Genomic DNA, 19,827 nt, shown 5'->3' on the forward strand with positions numbered 1-19,827 from the left:
CGTTGACGGCGAAATACACGATTCAAATATGTACAGTCACGCGCCGCCGCGTATTCGTTCACCGATGAACACCATGAGACGAACAAGCGGCGAATGCCTCCGACGCGTACGGAGCGACTGTCAGTGTTGCCAAGGGGTAAACAAAATATTCACTGAATTCACCTATAAAGCTTTGTTTAAACACGACATATTCGTAAAAAGCGCGAAACAAGTTTGACGAAACGATCACGTAGTGGATAATAATGTACTTTTCAGCCTAATAGGCCTTCAAGTGTCTGTGGCGAAACACATTGTCCAGATGCGGCGTGGAGAATGCTTGGTCTGTAACACTGTGCATCGGAGCCAGGTGGAAGCCAAACCGCTTATACAGTGCCTCCTGGCTGGCCAGTGTCCTTCGCCGAGCGTAACCCGCTTCCGGTTGCGGAGTTCGCCGAGCTAACAATAGTGTTTTAGTAGGTCGTTCAGTCACTCTTGGTACGCTATCCGCAGTCCGCTATGTCCTTCGGTATATGTAGCGTAGCAGAACATCCATTTCAAGTTTGTGTAGAACGTTCGCAAACCGCGACAGGTTACAGCCTTATGAGAGCTAACGCAACACCACTAGCGGTTCTTTCAGACACTAAGGCTTGCGTAAAACAAAAGTTTGTTAAGCAGTTCTTTGCATTTTTTTTTATTAACGTCTCTATCTTAATGGAATATTTTTTTGTCGAATAAAGTGCTCATATTCGCTTTTTTTTTAAGGAAAGTATTATTATGTTTGTAATTGAATACAACTGACGGGCAAAGCTATCCAAGCCGATCCGATAAGAGTCAAACGCTAAAGCCATCTAGGGAAATCTTCAAACATAAATGACAACGACCGTAGTTCTTATGTTGTGTCGTTCCGATCGGTCATTCTTTATCTATCTCACTGTTCACCAAAAATGAAACGCTAGCTTCCATAACTCCACTAATTCTCCTCTAGCATCGCATGCACATGCGCAGTAGCGTCGTCGCTCTAGCGTATAGCATAGCGGGAGTGCCAAAACAATCAACTAAAACTTTTTACTATCTAGCTCCGCTAAATATGCAGCGAACAGCCAGTCTTTTTGACGCTGCGGCAAGAGCGAACGCCGCCGGGCGAAGTTCGTCGGTTATTTGCTGCATTTCCGCTTTATAAAGTTCAACATTTGTAGGGTTCGCCACCACTAGATAATAAGCCAAAGAGACAAGAAAGTAGCGCGGAAGATAACCCCTCTGCTCTCGGCGACCTTGGCTGGCCTGTTATACACCAGTGTTTTACACGTTCCTCAAAAAGAAGAACGGAAGCTCGTTCCTCGTTCCTCTTGATTTTTGGAACGCGTTCCCGTTACAAGTTTCATCTGCGAAAAAGGAACTCGTTCCCGCTACAGCTTAAAAATGTAACGTATCGTTACACATACGTTACATATTCAACTTACATTTGTATTTTGCAAATTAACATATTTACTTAGATCAAAACAACTTTTTTTTATCTCTCTTATCAAATAGCAACATACGAATTTGAATGCCGCGATGGAATGACATTAGGAGAAAAAAGCACGCTAAAGCAAGGTTTTATTTGTTGATATATTCACTTTTAGAAATCTCAGCGTTTTTTTTAATTTATGTTTGTGGTGGGCTATGCAGACGAGCCGAATATACTGTTGCCCAACATTGCACGAGCGTTTTACAACAACCTCCCGCATATCAATCGAACCAGCTCCCGTGTTCGAACTTAACAACATTTTCTTCTCGATGTTGCATTCCGCATGACGAGCAAATGGAAAAGAGAGTAGGGCTTTCGGAAGGTCGGTCTTGAGAACCACAAATCCATCTTCGTGAAGGCTGAATTCGTTGTCCAGATGGAAGGTGGGAGAAGAGGAGAGGGAACGAAGGTTAGTTCTTTTGCATCTGAACAATCTTTGGGGTACAAGGGTGAGTTTGATGTCTTGTAACCTGATCTTTTGGTGTAATTGTAGGTTTCTTTGTAGAAGTTCAGTGATGACTGCAGTCGGCCTGAGATTTCTGGGTGTATGAGGATTCGTGGAAGCAAAGAAAGTAGCTGAGTTTAAGACGTCCCTTTTTCTGTCTTTTCCTTCGACTAAATGTTTTGATTTCAGCACCGCAGTCTCGGGCACTGAAAAGAGAATCAATGCTCACTAGTTCACCTGCACCCTACTGTTACCGAGCGAGGATCTCACAAAAATAAACCCTAAGTAACAAAAAACGTAATAAGATCCTGCTTTTCGTAAAGATATTGTTTTAATACTTTTTTAAATTTCCCCTTTTAAAAATCAAATAAAAATGACCCCACTGGACAAAGAAAGGAACGTTCCTTCTTCCGTTCCCGTAGAAATGAAACGAGTTCCCGTTCCAGTTCCACCAATGCAAAATGGAACGGCGGCGTTCCTTCGTTCCTCCTAACAAGAACGCGTTCCAGGTACGCCGTTCCTCGGAACGCCGCTCCGTAAAACACTGTTATAAATGCATGTCAACGCTCAACTCCCTCGGACACAGAGAGGGGATGGTGACCCTGAAAACAAACGAGTCCGTTGTCCAGTCTATAGACAAATGAGAACCCCCGCGTCTTCAAGGGGGTCGAACAGTGTTCCGTGTAGACAGGGCAGCCTGTTGAAGACTTTGGCCTGACATCCTGAGGTCGTCGCTGATGTTCGTTGATCAGCTTCCCAAAAGTATTGATCAGCTGTTCCAGGTTTTCGGAACGCAGACCGTTTGAAAACCCCACGCGGCGTTCGGGGTGTGGCTTCATTCTTGTTCGAGCGCCTTTTCTCCTTGCGAGGCCAAGGCAACGTTTTACTGGTGGACCACCTGATGCCACAAATCCTGGGCAGAGGTGAGGCTGGAGACCCGCCAAAAACACCACAAGCAACGGCTAAGCAAAGCCATGCCTGCACTCCGGCACACCGAGTGTTTCAATAAAATGACCAGTACAAGTAGGGAAGGCTATCAAAAGGGACTCGCGTCGGGTTCTGGCAGAAATGTCTTCTTTAAGTATAATAAAAAAATGTCACTTCGTCATCACCGTTTTACATCTTGACAGAGATCCAAGGTTTGCGCAAGCAATCCGCATTGGCGTGCAGGAATCTTTTTTTGTGTTTGAACGTAAATGTATATAGTTGCAATCTTAGGCTTCACAGAAGACTTTGTACATTTTTGAGCGACATATGTTTGAACCACGGGAGGTGTCGGTGATCTATAATAAAAACAAAAGGCGACACTGACAGATAACAATAGAGTTTCTCAACAGCCCACACCAGGCAAGCGCACTTCTTTTCAAAGGATCTATACGCTTGTACTCGAGCAGTTTCCTGTTCACATTCAGGATCGGCTCCTCTTTCCCGTCCGTGCCTGGCCTTTTTCCCCGGCGTCGCACGGCACGAGCAACGGTTTCAAAGGGTCTGCGCTTATCAAAACCGGCTTCGTCACCAGAGCGGTCTTAATTCTATCTGAAGACTTTTTATTAGTATCCTCCCAGTTAACGCGACTAGGCGTTTTTTTTTTTCTGAGCGTCCGTAGGCGGACATGTCATCTCAGCAACCTCCATGATGAAGTGATGGTAGTATCCAAATAATCTAAAGAACGTTCGAGCCTTTGCTTTCGTTTCAAGACGAGGGAACTATTTGATCGCAAGTACTCCGTGATCACAGTAGTATAAATCCAAGCACACAAATTTGCATTTCGCTTCTGGTGGCATCAAAGTCAAGTCCCGTGGGACTTCTGGAAGACTGCCTAATATCGTCAGATTCGTTTGACAAGAAACCCACTACGTAACCTCTTTGTACGTTAAATTAAGTTTGATTGCTACATCCGCGCTTCCTTCCTACGACCAGGCATCTTGATGCCATAGTTCGTGTCCAACAACTTTCGTGGCTCCGTTCCGGGACGTTCCCACTGCACTTCTAAATTGTTTCCTCTTGATGTTCGCAACAGCAGTACTTTCCGCCCTTCCCGGGAGCAGCGCCGGTTACCGTTTTTGTCATAGAGTAGTTTTGCTTTCGTTTGTGTTTCCAGCGCGTTGGCTTCCACAAGAAGCTGCGTGTCGTATATGCGTTGTAAAGAGCTACACCCGCACTTTACCGCGGTCGGGTCATTTTTCTGATCTTCCCAGTTCTCACGAAGAAGGGTAAGCGGGGTGCGCAATGCACGCACGTGGGCAAGCTCAGCTGGGCTAAAGCCTGTTGACTCGTGCGCCACCGATCGCAGAGTAATGAGCATGGCAAACAACGCCGCGTCCCGATCCTTTTGTTTCTCATAACAGAGAGCTCGAAAAATGCGCTTCATTACGCAGTGGGCCTTCTCTGCGCTGTTGCTTTGCGGATGGTGGACGGTACTGTGGTAGATTTTGATGTCACACCTTCGAAAATAAGTGGTAGTTAAAGCGCTTGTGAAGACGCTGCCAAGATCAGACTGCATTTTGACGGGGAATACAAGCCGCAAGAAGATAGACAGAGGTGGAACCCCAACTTCTGCAGATGTATGTTCACGCAAGGGCACCGTTTTGGGAAAATTTAGGGGCTGGACATTTCAGAGTCAGCAGGTACTTTTAAAATCCCTTTTTGGTAACGAGCAGGGGTCCGACTACGTCAATTACAACACCGCGGAAAGGCTCAGTAATGATTGGAACCGTTGTTATGGGTGCCTCGCGTTTTTCGTTTGATCGACCTGCCCGCTCGAAGACGTCACAACTCCGACCGAACGGTTTGGCGTCCTTAAAACAAACTGCCCAATAATTCCCGCTCAAGATACTCGCCTTTGTCCTCAAAACAAGCACTCTAAAGTTTTCAAGCACACAAAAGAAAGAGCCCCTTACACTTCTTATTACAAAAACACAGGAAGAAGAAGGAAGAAGAAAATGGCAATTTGCCATAGAAACCCTAGTCCACAAAGAAACACGAAAACGAAATTTGTAGATATAACCTAGAGTTGTCAGTCAGCGCTGTGTAAGTGGCTCTTTCATTTGTGTGCATGAAAACTTTAGAGTGCTTCTTTTGAGGATGCGTTGTTTCCCTGTCAGTCCTGAACAACCTACTCGCCCGAACCTCCATTTTAACAGCTACAACTCATTTATCGGACGGGTGTCCAGTTAAAGTATAGTCGACTCACCAGTCTCACAGTGACTAGCTTTCTGGGACATTGATTTCGTTACGACCATTACATGGTTCACATCACGAGTTATTCCTGACTTCAATATTTTTTTTGCTGTTCGATTGGACGAGAGGTGCGGGCACCCTGGTAGAACGTTTTCCGAAAATGTTTTCCGAAAAAAAGAAAGAGCATTTGTTTCTACCTCAGCGAACGAGCCTTTTATGACTACCTTAGCGACAAGAAGACTGATCGTGTTTCTTTCTTGGGCCTGCCTCTCAAACACGTTGCCGGCTGTAAAATCAGTCCCGTTCACAAAGGATGAGTGCACGACGTCGTACGTCGCGCCCATGTCACCTAAAACCCTTGCATTATTTCCTGTTCACCAGAATATCGTGAAAGTAGTGGCTTAACCGGTCCTCGTCCTTCTCATGAATGAACTGGGCTGGGGACACCTTTGGAACATGACATCCGGCCGCCACGTGTCCTGGTTTTTGGCATGCGATTGGCGTCCGGGCCTCAAACCAAAGTGTCAAGCTGGAACCGATCCGAACCAGAAATCGGAACCGATCCGTTATTTTTAGCCGAACCGGAACTGAACCAAACCGAAATCTTCGCCGCCATCTTGGAACTGAACCGGAACTGAACTGAAAAAATATAACGGTAACCGTTCAAAACGGTTCATGGTACGTTTGTTATTTTTCTTAGTGTCACAAAATGAATTTTTGATAATAAATAATTGCCAACTGTATTATTGATGAAATCGTCATATATAGAATTGCAATGTACCAGAAAGTGTGGGTCGCTTTTCGTAGTGGCACCAGAGGAGTGCAACTTCCTATACCGCCCACGGAACGCGAATTGGAAAACTCTGGGAGTCCGCAGCGGCCATTTGAATCCCCTGCTATCTGTAGGGGGGGCTCTACTAAAATCAACATGGCGGCACAGCGAAACCAAACCCGAAACTGCACGCCAGCGCCATTGTGTTTGGATGGATCGGCGGTAGCTTGCGCCACCAAAATGTAAACAAAAATAGAAAAAAGGTATATATATATATATATATATATATATATAAACGAATATGTGCAGATGAATGAACCGTACTTTATCCAATGAATCAAAGAATCAAAGTTTTCAGGAACCCGCCGAAAGCCAAAAATTGGCGGAGCCAGGATCCTGGCTCCGCCAATTTTCGGCTTTCGGCGGGTTCCTGAAAACTTTGATTCTTTGATTTATTGGATAAAGTACGGTTCATTCATCTGCACATATTCGTTCATATCCTCCTCGGAGACCACGTACGATGGTGTGAAGTGCCCGTGTTGTATATATATATATATATATATATTGTAGCTTTTTTTTTACCTGGTTTGCGCGTTGTTTTGCTAGGCTCCTGCTGCTTTGCGGATGGTTTTGGCATTTAAATCTTTTAGTGATGTTCTTCGCTGTGACTGTGTGACTGGATGACTGGAGCAATGAGAAGAGAAACTGAGGGATAGGAGGATACGATAGCGCACGTGGTTTTCAGAACGCCGAGCTTTGGTCAGAATGATTAGTGGGTACACCTTTCGCATTCGAAGGCGTTCGACATGTGCAGCGTAGACAAAAGCAGTCCTTGTCTCCAGTGCACTCATTGAACGCGTTAGAAAGCCGAACGCCGGCGTCTGGCGTTTGGCTTTCTCATTCGAACGCGATCGTCAAGTCCAGTGGAGTCAAAGACAGTTAGCTTTAGGTCCATTGCAATGGTTTAACCATTGCAATCGGAGCTCAGCGTATTGACGTCCCCGCGTGGTCTCGTTTCATCCTCTTCCTCAGTACTTCGGCGCATAGCCTTCGCCGTTAACCCTGATACGCTGAAACGAAGCATACCAACCGTACACGCATCGTAAACGTGCATAATGTACGGCTTCCGATGGTAATATCTGAATACCAACGAAAGAGCCATCCACCAATAGAAACTTGAAAACTCCCTGCAAATAAGGCATAATCCGTTATGCTAACATAAAGAATTATTGGTATAAATTATATTTAATAAAGTTTATTTTACACTCTTGCACACAATAAGCCGTCACATTTTCTGCCCTATAATAAATAACGCGGGGAAGACATGTGGCAAATATTGTTGTGAACGTTCGATGTTTTGTTTGATAATTGGAAGAAAAAAAAGACGTTTACACTGTAAATCTTGAATCGAACTTCTATAGGTGTATCTTCAAAGTTCTGTGACAGAGCTCGTTCGTCGACAGTTGTTATTTGATAAAAAAAAAAAAAAAAAAAAAAAACATTTTTAACTCCTAATTATATTAACGTTAGATGCCGTAATGAAGTCTTCACAGTCAAGAACCTATGGTAGGAAAGTTTTATATCCTTTCAATGTGACGCTGTATGAAGGAGACTTGACGTTATTGTGCCTCATTGCTTATTTTTCAAGACAACGTAAGAGACCTGAAAATTTCATCTCAGATTGTTTGTTACAATCTGTTCCACGCTTCTGCATAAAAAAGATATGGGATAATTATAGAAACTGCGCAGTCGGTGGCAGGTTTTAAGAACGAAGTGGAAGCTCCTCCTATATCTTTCCACTTTAGCAGAGAGAAAGCTGGAGGGGGTGTCGCCTCCTCTCCAACGTTCGCTCTGCTAAAGTGGAAAGAGGTGAAAGGAGCTTCTACTTCCTTCTTGATTTGTCACCGACTATAGATATAAAAAAGATGGCTGCGATCATTATCTTCAATGTTCTATAATGTATAAAATGCACTCTTTTGGAAGCGATCGTTTTAATTCGTTCAAAAGATACTTAAGATACTTTTCAACACTGAAAAATAACCCATATTTGTATCGATTTTACCGCTAAACTTCTTACCGCCCTCTACCCGTTACATATATTTGCAAGACAAAAAAAAAACTATACTTCTGTACTGCCAAGAAACGAGGTAAAATGTGCAATGCCAACATCAAAATTCGTCTGTTTTATAAGTATAACAGCTAAGTATGATTTGAGTAGATGGGTAACTTGTTGACAGAAATGGCTCGTACTTCTGCATGTTGTGAATAAAAGTAATTCAAACTCAGCTGGTCTTACTTTGTGAGCTAATGCGCATGTAGTAAATAAACTTATTTTTTTCAAAAGTCCAGAGCCCACTGCGCGCGTGGTCGGAGCGGGCTCGACTCCACGCAGCGGCGCTTTTATCGTCGGCGCCCGCTGGCTTCGAGGTTTTTGAGAGCGAAGAAGAACTTCGGGCACTCGCGTCGCGCTCGCCAAAGTGGCGTAAAATAGCGAGAGCGAAGTTCCCCCTCGCTGCAAAAAAAATCTCGCAGCCAGCGAGCGCCGACGGTAAGAGCGCCGCTGCACGGGGGCCTTTCCACTCCGGCCGCGCGGCGCGATGGGCTCTAAACTTATGAAAAAGACTGTACGTTTTCCTTTTTACTCGTGGGTGTTCAGGCGGAATCGAAAAAAGGCTAAGTTTCTGCATAGATGTAATGTTTCTTCAATTATGGCGCTTATGCACACATATTTTCGCAGAACAGTAAAAAGTTTAAATCCCAGACAAAAAGGCAACTAGACAAGAAATTGTTCACGCGTGTAAATATCTTTTTATTTTTTATTTTTGTTACATATGATAATCTTCAACCAAGTATATTATTTTCCTTTTCTCCGAGATGTCTTCACCACTGCAGGGAGCGATCTCTGACGTCTTGCCACGTAGGGCTGTTCTTGGTGTAAAACTGCTGGTACCACCTTCGGAAGTCGGCTATGGTTCGGTCTTCTTTCTGCAGGGGTGGATTCTTCCAGATGGTCTTGTTGTTCCACACGAGCATGTCTCTCTGGAACTAAATATTAAAAAAAAAAAAAAAGAAAAACGTCTAGAACGCTTTTGTTTTGTTTTTCAAAAAGCAATTTCATATATTTGCCGATTTTAAGTTGGCATTGATCTATATTCGCGGAAAGCCGCGACGGGGTACTCGGTTTCGGTGACAAAATGATTGTTTTCATTTATTTTGTGGGGAAGTATTATAAATACAAAAAACTATTCATTCTTTAAAGCTGGCCCGCTTGTTGCAGAACAGGCCGTATTTACGGCTGATCTGATGTAGATACTGAAAACGTAAGAAACGGGCTGAATTCTGAGTCCTGACATCCTTATTATCACACCGCAACTAACCTATAGGATTCTGGCGTCATATCCCATAAGAACAGCAAAGAGAATATCGGAACCCAAGTAGGTTGAATAAAATGCGCCCCGCCCTGCGTTTTTCCTTTTGTTAATAATAGTTGAAGTTTATCCAAGGTAGACATGATGTTTTATGTTTGACACACACACACACACACACACACACACACACACACACACACACACACACACACACACACACACACACACACACACACACACGCGCGCGCACACACGCACACACGCACACACGCGCACGCGCACGCACGCACGCACGCACGCACGCACGCACGCACGCAGTGCACGCGCGCATCGAAACAGTGACCATGGATGAAGAAAGAATAAAACAATTAAAACAAGGACAACACAACCACATCTTTCAACTATAGCAACAGACTCGTCTGTTGCTAGTTGAAAGATGTGGTTCGTCTGTTGCTAGTTGAAAAATGTGGTTGTGTTGTCCCTGTTTTAATTGTTTTATTTTTTCTTCATCCGTGACTTGAACCAACACGCTCTTCTCCCAAGCGAAACAGTGACTCTTGTGTGATAGAAGCTGCCTACCCATTCAACCAGTAATTAAGCCATCGTCCTGACGCTAAGTCGCCTCCTGTTCCACGTAATCACAGACATCGATAAATGCAGCCCTTTATGGAAAAACAGTCGGTATCTCGGGAGAGATAGCACTTCATCCGCGCTCTCGCTTGACGTGTTTTTAATTTTCTCCGTAAGAGATACGTCGTTCCTCCACCGGCTCACCTGCACTCTATCTGTTCTTTAAACTTTAAGCTTAGAGCGATAAACAGCACGTAAAACGAAAATCTGTATAGCGTCACAATTCAGAAGCATGGTATTGAAAAAGAGGAGTCGCCTGTAAAAGAAAAACATGCATCGCAGCCTAAACCGACAGAAGAAAAAGCGCTGACGTTAGGTTATTCTCAACGTAACCTTCCACTGATGCAGCGCTGAGTGTGCGTTGTATTACTAATATGGCGACAAGTAAGCGTTGCCTCAGCGAGGTCAGCGTTATTTTCAGCGCTGACTAATAGCTCTTGGCTGGCTCTGCGCTGTTCATGTGAACAGGTGTTTATTCAAACCCAGGAATCTTAAAAACAAACTTACCGAAAGTTGATAAGCTCTGCTGCTCAGCAGACGAAAAAGGAATGAAGTGCTCTGATCGCAGTGCATCCTATGAATAAGCCGTATTTGAAGCGGCCCTTCCGGAGTGATTGAAGTGACTGTGATCTGCTTTCCAAATTTGCAATCGGTGCGGACAACCAGCAGCGCTGGTCCCTGGAGTTTGAGGTACGAGCGGTTGTAGAGAAAACTTGGGGTCTTCCCAAACACTTTCATGTCCGCGTCCATGTCCACGATGCATTTGTGACCCTCCGTGTGCCAATTGGCCTTCCAGATGTGCGTCAGGAAACGCCCCCAAGTGGTAACCCCGCCATTCTGCGAGAACTCTTCTGCAGTTACAAAGAAGTTTGGTCCATGGAAATACTTAAAGTGCACCATGTCCGATCCGTTTTCAGCGAGGTCTCGAATGTGACCTGTGACGATCTCTTCGTAGCGCTTGAACAGTTTCCAGCCGCCGCTGCTGATCTCAGGCACATCTTCAATTTTCCACGACGGCTTTTCGCCTTCAGCGTGGTACCACACACACAGAAGTCCCATCACTTCGTCCGTTTCCCATTTCTTGATGTGAGCGAATTCTGGAACTGCAATGAAAAAATGCAGCACCGATACACGGGCGTAAAGCTTCAATCCTTACTAATAACAAAATCATTCATGTTGTATGTATCCTTCAGAAAAAAAGGCATTATTTTTTTTTGTGAATGCCTAATTTAATTTTGTGCCTGTGAATTTGAGTGGAATATTCGTTTTATGTAACGTAATCGAGATTACGTTCATCCTCACGAATCAGATTTATCTTAACACCGAAGAGGAACAATATTTTATAAGAAAATATTAAATAAAGTGGATTTAATATATATTTAGTTTTTTGTTTCGTAATTTACTGGAGCATTTAAAATATAATAATGATTTGATTTTCTTTTGGTTCCCGACTCGCAGGACCTGTTTTATTTAGCAGTTTTATTCCGGTTTAAGCAGTGTATGCTCAATGATGACTCGCAATAAGTATTTAATTTCAGTAAGACAACCATTTAACTTTTCTTTTCCAAGTAACTAAGATAAAAAGAAAACGATGCATTGTTTGTTTTTAATTTGTGCCTCTATACTTCGTCTCGCCCTACGATGGACCAAAGAAAAAAGCTACGAAGCTTCATATCCAATTACGTGCCACTTAGGAATTGCACGGTAATCCGCTTCGATGCACGCATCGGTGCCCGCATCTCGGATCAATAAATGGGATGGGCGGACAGTGGTTCCAATCGAAAAGCACTCAGTGATTGATCAATTTTATGTTGCAAAGGAAGCCACGACATACAGGCTCTTTGCAGTGTCAAAGCTGTGCAAATGATGCAGCACTTTCACATTCGGAGCATCATTCGTTCACCCCTAATCAGTATTAAACATGTCCTACTTCAGCGTGGAACGTGATTGGACCTGGCGGCCCGTGGCTTCAGCCTTTATTACGTAGTAGGATGAGACCAACGTTACTAGAACCACTCAGTTGGGAAACTGCCATAGAGACTGCTCTGAAAAAGTGGTCCCAATCTGTCCGCCAGAACCGAGCTAACGGCGAACACAACGCCGCCATTTCTCCCGCAGCGGCCACTCGAGGAACTGCACGTTACTTCCATTTTGGCTTTAATCGACATTTTGGCGCCGAAACAGATACAGAGGAAGAGGTTACAGGGGTGCCACACCCGCCTCCCCAGCGGGCGAGCCGCAACTTACTACCGAAGTTAAAATGCACCTAGGTCGGGACGCCCTACCTGAAAGTACCGGTGAGGCAAGGTTGTATAAAAATAATATTAATTGTGCCGCAAAACTCTGCAAACTAAAAATTTTAAAACATCACGCGCCTATCAATTTGTACTAAACTCCAATAAATTTCATACAAAAAGAGCCTTTTCCCTTTGTTTTTACGCAAAAATATGCTATGTAAAAGTTCAAGGTGACCACAGTACAGACGAATGATAAAGAGTGGCGCTGTTGTCGTATTTAGCTCGGTCTCGGTGAACGCCAGCGGCCCAAGTTTCGACGGCGAGTTTCCCAACTGAGTGTTCTAGTAACTTTGGATGAGACGAAGTATGGTTTCCATTGCACTTCCGTTTTCACCTGGTTTTCTCAGATGGTTTAGTGATATAAATAATGCATAATATTCACTTTATGCATGCTGTGCTTTTCTGGGATTTCAGAAGCTTTAAAAACCCTTACCTTAAATGACGTGATCTGCGTGTAAAACCCCATTTGGTGCAAATGGTTAGAGCAGTGTTGATCACATAGTTATCAAATGTGGATTGTAAGCTTACCTTTGGCGTCGTATGGCACGTGTACGCATGCCCCGTCACCATTGAATCTCCAACCGTGGAAAGGGCATTCGATGCAGTCGCCGACCACTCGTCCCAAGACTCCCAGATGTGCTCCGAGATGGGGACAGTGAGCGTCCGTAACGTGTGCCACGCCGTCCTTGGTGCGAAACGCAACCAATTCTAAACCTGCACAAAGAATTTCCTTATGATGCTATCACAGTGTGTCAGGGCCTTTTTGGCTGCTCCAGGAAACTGAAGTATCAGATCTGTAGATCGCGAGAGCATCGTGATCGCGAGAGCATCATGAGCCTTTTCGATTTTCTGAACTTCGCTCAGCTCAATTGAAGCTGATTAAATTTTTCCTTTACTTATTTCGATTTTATCTTGAATAGTTTATTGAAAATGACTGCTGAAATATCTTGATGGCATGGTTGCACTACACAGATGAGGTACTGCCGTGAGGAAAAGTGTGAACAACACGTGAGCGCCAACCAAATTAAAGCCCCTTGATAAAAGCGTTTTTTTACAAGTACCGCCAACCATTGTTGTGGAAGCGCGCGAGACACGTGCCATGAGCGGGTGCTCCGCCGCCATTCGCTTCCAAGGCTCGCTCATTTCAGTGCTGCACCGCCATTTGCTTCCAAGGACCGCTCGAGACATGGGCGTCGTGCACTCGCGCATTTGACGCTACTTGCAAGACAAGCGCAAACACATCGAGGGGCTTTAAACCAAATTAGGGTGCCTACATGTCTGTCTGTCTCAGGGTGAAGACATCCATTGCTGCGCTGAATGTGCCAGCGCGTTACGCTCTCGCTCACTCGGTGCGTGACTTGGGCGGTAAAATGGCGTCTATGCATTAGCCAAAGCTACGCGCTCGAGCTGAATGACACCAGATTGCGCGCACTTCAAAATGCATAAAAAAACGATTGGGCGGAAAAATGGCTGAGATGTCACCACTCAAGCAAAAGCGCGCGTGTGTATGAAGGCACTCTAAACCAAATTGCATCGCCGCGCTCCCTGACGGCGCGGCACCTGGTGCCGAGACCCGCGCAATGCGCACGCGCGTCCTTTCTTATCTGCTGGCCCACTCGTTCGCTCGCTTCAACACGATGCGCTTCTGAGCGATTAAATGGGCGCTAGGTGCCGCCCCGGGAACCAAGATTCCGAGAGCCTCGCTCACCGCTGTGGACGAGCTCGCGTGCTCCGCGGCACGCGCCGTTCGCGCATATCTTTCCCACGACTCGGCGACGCGTTAAAAACTGTCGCTTATGTTGATGCAGCCGCAATGAATTGTAGAACTTGTATTTGCGTACTCGAGGCAGCCTTGGGCTTCCTTCCGAGTGATCATGCACGAGCGGTGAAGTGGTGAATGACGAGCAAAAAGAAAACGCCAAATAAGAAAGAAATATTTATTCAACCCCCCTCCTAAGAAAAAACAAGAAACAAATCGGAAGGAAGAAGAAGCGCTGGTTCAGTTTGGGTGGCTAATACTTTGTCATGTTTCCGTTAGCCTGAATCAGTTTGCCACACGGCGTGGCATAAAATCATAAAGTGAGGCCACCAACTCTGGCTGTGCAGGAAGCGCCTCCTATTCCTCTTTGACAACGTCCCAGAGCGTCTCTGACGTAGCGCTTCCAAGGCTTTGTGCCGCAAGGTGGCATTCCATTCACGCCCACAGGTTCTCGATGAGGTTCAGGTCCGGCCCGACCGGTGGCCACTGCAGCGTGCGGACTGCACGGTCCTCCAGTAGGGCGCTGACAGAACGCGCTGTGTGAACTGGGCTTCTGTCATGCTGCAGCAGACAGCAGCCGTCTTGACTTCTTGACCCTTTACAGCGCATGCATAATAAATTGAGCAGCAGCTGTTTGCATTGTAGCCGGGGCAAATTTAGGATGGGAAGCTTAAAAATAACGAATAGAGGGAAGGGACAGTTTTTAACGCGTCGCCGAGTCGCAGGAAAGATATGCGCGAACGGCGCGTGTCGCGGAGCACGCGAGCTCGTCCACAGCGGTGAGCGAGGCTCTCAGAATCTTGGTTCCCGGGGTTGGCACCTAGCGCCCATTTAATCGCTCAGGAGCGCATCGCGTTGAAGCCAGCGTACGAGTGGGCAAGCAGATAAGAAAGGACGCGCGTGCGAATTGCGCGGATCTCGGCACCAGGCGCCGCGCCGTCAGGGAGCGCGGCGATGCAATTCGGTCGGCGCTCCCGTGTTGTCTTGACTTTTGCTCACGACAGTACTTGAAATACTGTGTTTAATGTGCTTTCTTTATATCGTAGTGTGGAACGCTTTTTGGTTTTCTTATAATAAAAAGTATATTACGAATTTCTTACTGCATACACTAAGTTCTTTCATCCGTTAAACATTCTAATTCTTCAACTTAGATATAAATTTTATTTCTTAAAACTCCTAAGAAAAACGAAGAGGGAAGCTAAATTTCGTTTTAAGCATTAGGCAAACGCTCACTTAATAATTCACTGCCCACTCTTACTGTCACGACAAGGGCAGTAGTAGCAGAAAATGTATTGTGCGTTGCTGTGCTTGTATCGTATTTATTTATTTATATCTACCGGTCACCTTCTCTTGGAGGCTGAGGTAGGAGGGGCAAGTACGTATTACTGCACAAGAGGTTATGTAAAAGTAGGAAGAAATGTAGTAAATGCACACCAGTAATAGAGAAATGTAACAACAAAATAAGGAAAAAAAAGTATTGCTTAGGGTTGAACAGCCCGAAAATAAATGGAAACAAAAACCAATAAAAATAACATCTAATGCACAGATGATGCGCCCATAAACTTGGTACGTATTGTTTTCCTCGATGGCGCAAACTTCGTTGCGCGTGAAGCGTGAAACACATGTGAGAAAGCACCGCGTCGTGTCGAGTCGCCAAGCGGCGTAACCAGGGATGGGCAAAATACATGCAAATATGTATCGAAATACAAATACAAACTACTTCGTCAAAAATGTATTTAATTACAAATCTAATTACATTTCCAAAAAAGCATTTAAGTACAAGATACAGATACAAACAAATGTATTTGGTCTCCTCCAAATACTTTTCCAAATACATTCCTCCAAATTTGCGTCAGCGATTTCAGGGCACCTGCAACGGGTTTCTCTGTATATCATTTTAATTTTGCATCGCACACTCGGGAGTTAGTGTGCGAGGCTCCAGTAACGTAATAGAAATATAATCACAAAAAAATGTAATCAGCTTGGACGTAATAGGTGAAAAAAGTACAGAGCTTCAAGCAGCTTTTTTTGTCGATTACATTTTGGTATAGACCAACAAAGAACCGAGACGAACAAGACGCGCAGCACTAGCTAGAGACTTTTTTATTGTTGCAACTCACACCAGTTACGAAAATCTGGACGACCCGCGTATTTAGAATGTTCCAGGCAAAAATATGGATGGAAATCAGGCTGGAAAGCTTCACAAGTTGTCACAGGCACTTATTTAGCCGGTCTGCCTGTGAATGTCGATTTCGTCACTATTCTTGCCCTGGACTAGCACCGTAATCACAAAGTCACTAAACGCTTGTGCTTGATTGAGAGACACTGCATTCGGTGCAGAACGTTTTCTTCCTGCTCTGGACAGTGACAATAAATTTGAGGGATGTATTTTCGCCAACAAAATTGTATCTAATTACAATTGTATTTGAAACACCCACGTTTTAGTATTTAAATACACACGTCAAATACATTACCCAATTAGTAATTAAATACAAATGCAAAATACACACAGTATTTGAAATACGTATTTCAAATACTTGTATTTGAAATACTGCCCTTCCCTGGGCGTAACCATAGGAACCGCCAATGCTGTGCCGTCCCGTGAAAGCGTGAGCCACGTTAGCGGCGCGATGCGACGCGATTTTCGCTCAGGGTGTTTCAAGTTTAAGCCGTCTGAGAGAAAGCACTGCAAAAAAAACTAGCGCTCGAACGGGACTGGAAGCAATATGTTCCTCTCTCTTGCGCTCTCGTCTTCCAGCGCTGACTCCTCTAGTTTGCGTCGCCCAGTTCGTTTTTTCCGGAGACGTGCTTGTTCCCTTCGCCCCCCGGACACCCTCTCACCGTACCTGCGAGTGCACTCACTGCATTCCAAACTCGTTCTTCCCTCTTGCGCTGCTGGCAGACCGGCAACGGATTGTCCGGTCCTTTTTTTTTTTTTTATTTTTTTTTTTTTTTTTTGTACTGGCAGTCTTTGGTGCGAAGACCTTCCGCTACAGAAATTCGCGTTAATGAAAACTGCTGAGAGATAACGCATCTTTTGTTAAGAACAAAATGGAGCTTCCGTTGCAGCGTTCACATTGAAGCAGCTATCTGTTAAAGTGCCGGCAAGTACGACTTCACCGCATATTTTGTCCAGACAAGTGAAGATAAGTTCTATTCTTGGTCTCGCGATTCCAACAAAATTGCTAAGTGCTATTATAAGGTAGAAGAAGTTATCTGGCTACAACCCAGAGACAGTAACGCTCAAAGATTATCTTATACAAATGCACCTACCAAGGACATCCAAGCGCTTCACCGCTTCAATTCCGAGAGCCTCTGATTCGAGAACTGGGATCCAGCCGTTCGGGAATACAGGAGGTAGGTCTGGTCTCGGAAACCTTATTCGAGGTGTCTCCAACTGGGCGAAAAAAGAAAAGAAAAAATGTAGGTATCTTTTTTAATATTCGAGAAAAGGGATGAGCATAAAATAAATATTCATGCCAGAACCAAAAAAAAAACAAAAAACAGATGCAGGTTACTATATTTACGGACAGAATTAAAACGTCAGGGATGGCCTTCGTTTGTCCCGTCTCCAGCGTGAGCTGCTTCTTTCGGTAACGCTTCAGCGTCTCTCAAGCACCATGGGTGCGCCCGCAGCCAAAGCGGGGAGACAACAAGCTCGTGCCGGAGGCTGTGCATCTGAAAGAGACGCCGTGACCCTCTTATCCATTCAGGTACCATAACATTCCCACGTAATACCATCTCTTATATCGCTTCCGCTACTATGGTAGCAGCATTTGCGTTGGTCGCCGTACAACCCCGTAAATAGTTAGGATTTCGCCTCGCCAAGAAGCATTCCTATTACAGTGGTTCTAATAGAGCTTAACCACACACGTGGGCATATCTGGGGTACCCTCAAATTTGGTTCCCCAGCAATAAAAAGGGTCAGACCTTACCTTAACAAACAATGGTTCCGAATTGAGGGGATGGCGAAATTTTACTTTCTGAGCGAGTAAAATGGAAAAGTGTGTGTTACCTACCATGTGCTGCACGTAAAAACAAAAAAAAAGGAAGCGATAACGTATGCCCTTCACATCAATCAAATACTTCACCAGGGAATAGACCTTAAGGCTGGTTCACGCACTGGCGTAAGCTACCTTTTACGGTTGCTTAGGAAAGGCAGTGCATTAGCAGCGATGGTGGTCGTAAGCAGCTCAATGCCCGTTACTTCGGAGTCGGCCGAAGTCGGCCGCAAGTGTGTGAACCGGCCTTAACTCAACAAAAATCTATGAAATGTTTTGCGTAGTCGCGACTGCCGTACGCTTGCAGCCCTTGGGGTTTTACACTCTAAACTTGAAAGAAGGGCTGTCACCATCTATCGCCGTGGAAACACCTAGAAACAGCAGAGACAGCCGTCTCTGCTACCATGGCGAAATCGGTATCGCGGTGCGCCGATGGCAGCACTTTCCTCGGCGCTGCACGGAATCTAGACAGCGTGCTAAGGGAAATCAGAGGCCTAGGTGATAAATGATTGATTTAAAAAAATGTATTAATAAATAAATACCTTTTTAATAAATAAACATATCGGTTGTCCTGAATGTTTATAAATTTGTGACACTTTTAGTTACGTTACCGCGCTGTTCCCAGCGCAGAATATGTATTTCTAAATTAATAGGAACTTATAGCACTTTACTGCGGGAAATTTGTCTTCGCGTGTGAACCGCGGAAGCATTCGCTCCCCAGTAATATATATAAATATATATATATATATATATATATATATATATATATATATATATATATATATATATATTGTGTGTGCGATAAGGACGTGAAAACATAAGTTGCATCACCGAGCCTATAACCACCCATATATTTAAACGCGATATCGTGAAGGAGCCCGCGTCGCAGAAAAGGCGCCGTCGGTGTCGGTGGCGCTGTGACGGGAAACTCCTGATTGCTCGATAGGTTCATGACATCACAGCCACATGACTTTGGGCAGGAATTTCAAACATCCCACAACGCTTACGCGAAACGTGACGTCACGCGAAGAATTAAAGTGATTAAAAGCATGATATGTAATGCAAATTAAAGGTCTCCACAGGTCTCAAATGATTTAACTCTATAAAGTGAGTTTGAAATGAACTTGAAGTGAAAAATGTTAGGCGGTATTCCATCTCACGACTCTTTGGTTGCGAGCCAGACACGCTATACTGTCTGCGTCTACTTTCACGCACAACAATCGGAAAGCCGCTCACCGCAACTTACGGAGGCAGCTCAGCGAGTGACGATGCCGAAACATATGTTTAGACCATAAAACGCAGTCTCAGTTGTTACATTAATTAATGCAAGCGCGATGTTTTGCATTGCTTAATGTCACAACTCAGACTCCATTTTTTGGTCTAAACATACGTTTCGGATCGACATTCGCTGAGCTGCCTCCGTAAGTTGCGGTGATTGGCTCTCCGAGTATTGTGCGTGAAAGTAGGCGCACAGACTTTTTCTAGAGTGTAGGCCATGTCCGCCTCACTTCCCCCTCACTGGCTGGAAGAGCATGAGGGGCAAATGGGAAGGCGATGCGAAGGGGTCCAGATAACGCTACCGCGTTCCACTTGTAAAGGCTAAGCTTAAGCGTCCTCCAAGTTTTGTATAGGCTCTCATATGTACATTGGACAGGGGATCATATAATATCTCCCTTGAATAATGCACAGTGAAAAATACCCTTTACCTTTAGGATTGTATCTTCTATTTAAAATCATGCCCGATTTGGCCACCAGTGCAGCAATTAGAGTACGCACTGTCGTTTCTTCATGCGTCAAATTGACAAAAGAATAAAGAAACAGGGCACTCTCGCGACGTTTTCATCAGCTGAATTGTAGCGTATACGTGAAATAATCTAAAACCTCAAGTA

The 19,827-nt window shown here is 44.8% G+C and overlaps 1 protein-coding gene across 1 annotated transcript; it reads right to left on the reverse strand.

Annotated features, from left to right (window-relative positions):
- Positions 1-8,763: 8,763 nt before the first annotated feature.
- LOC120839807 (cholesterol 7-desaturase nvd 1-like) lies at positions 8,764-19,435 on the reverse strand. Its single transcript, XM_042292774.1, has 5 exons — positions 19,415-19,435; positions 17,211-17,334; positions 12,707-12,892; positions 10,389-10,984; positions 8,764-8,928 (listed from the first exon to the last, which is right to left on the reverse strand). Exons 1-5 carry the CDS (start codon positions 19,433-19,435, stop codon positions 8,764-8,766), a joined length of 1,092 nt encoding a protein of 363 aa, XP_042148708.1.
- Between the last annotated feature and the right edge of the window lie 392 nt (positions 19,436-19,827).

Source organism: Ixodes scapularis, unplaced genomic scaffold (genome assembly GCF_016920785.2).
Source record: "Ixodes scapularis isolate PalLabHiFi unplaced genomic scaffold, ASM1692078v2 PGA_scaffold3__209_contigs__length_174095766, whole genome shotgun sequence".
NCBI classification, from domain to species: Eukaryota; Metazoa; Arthropoda; class Arachnida; order Ixodida; family Ixodidae; genus Ixodes; species Ixodes scapularis.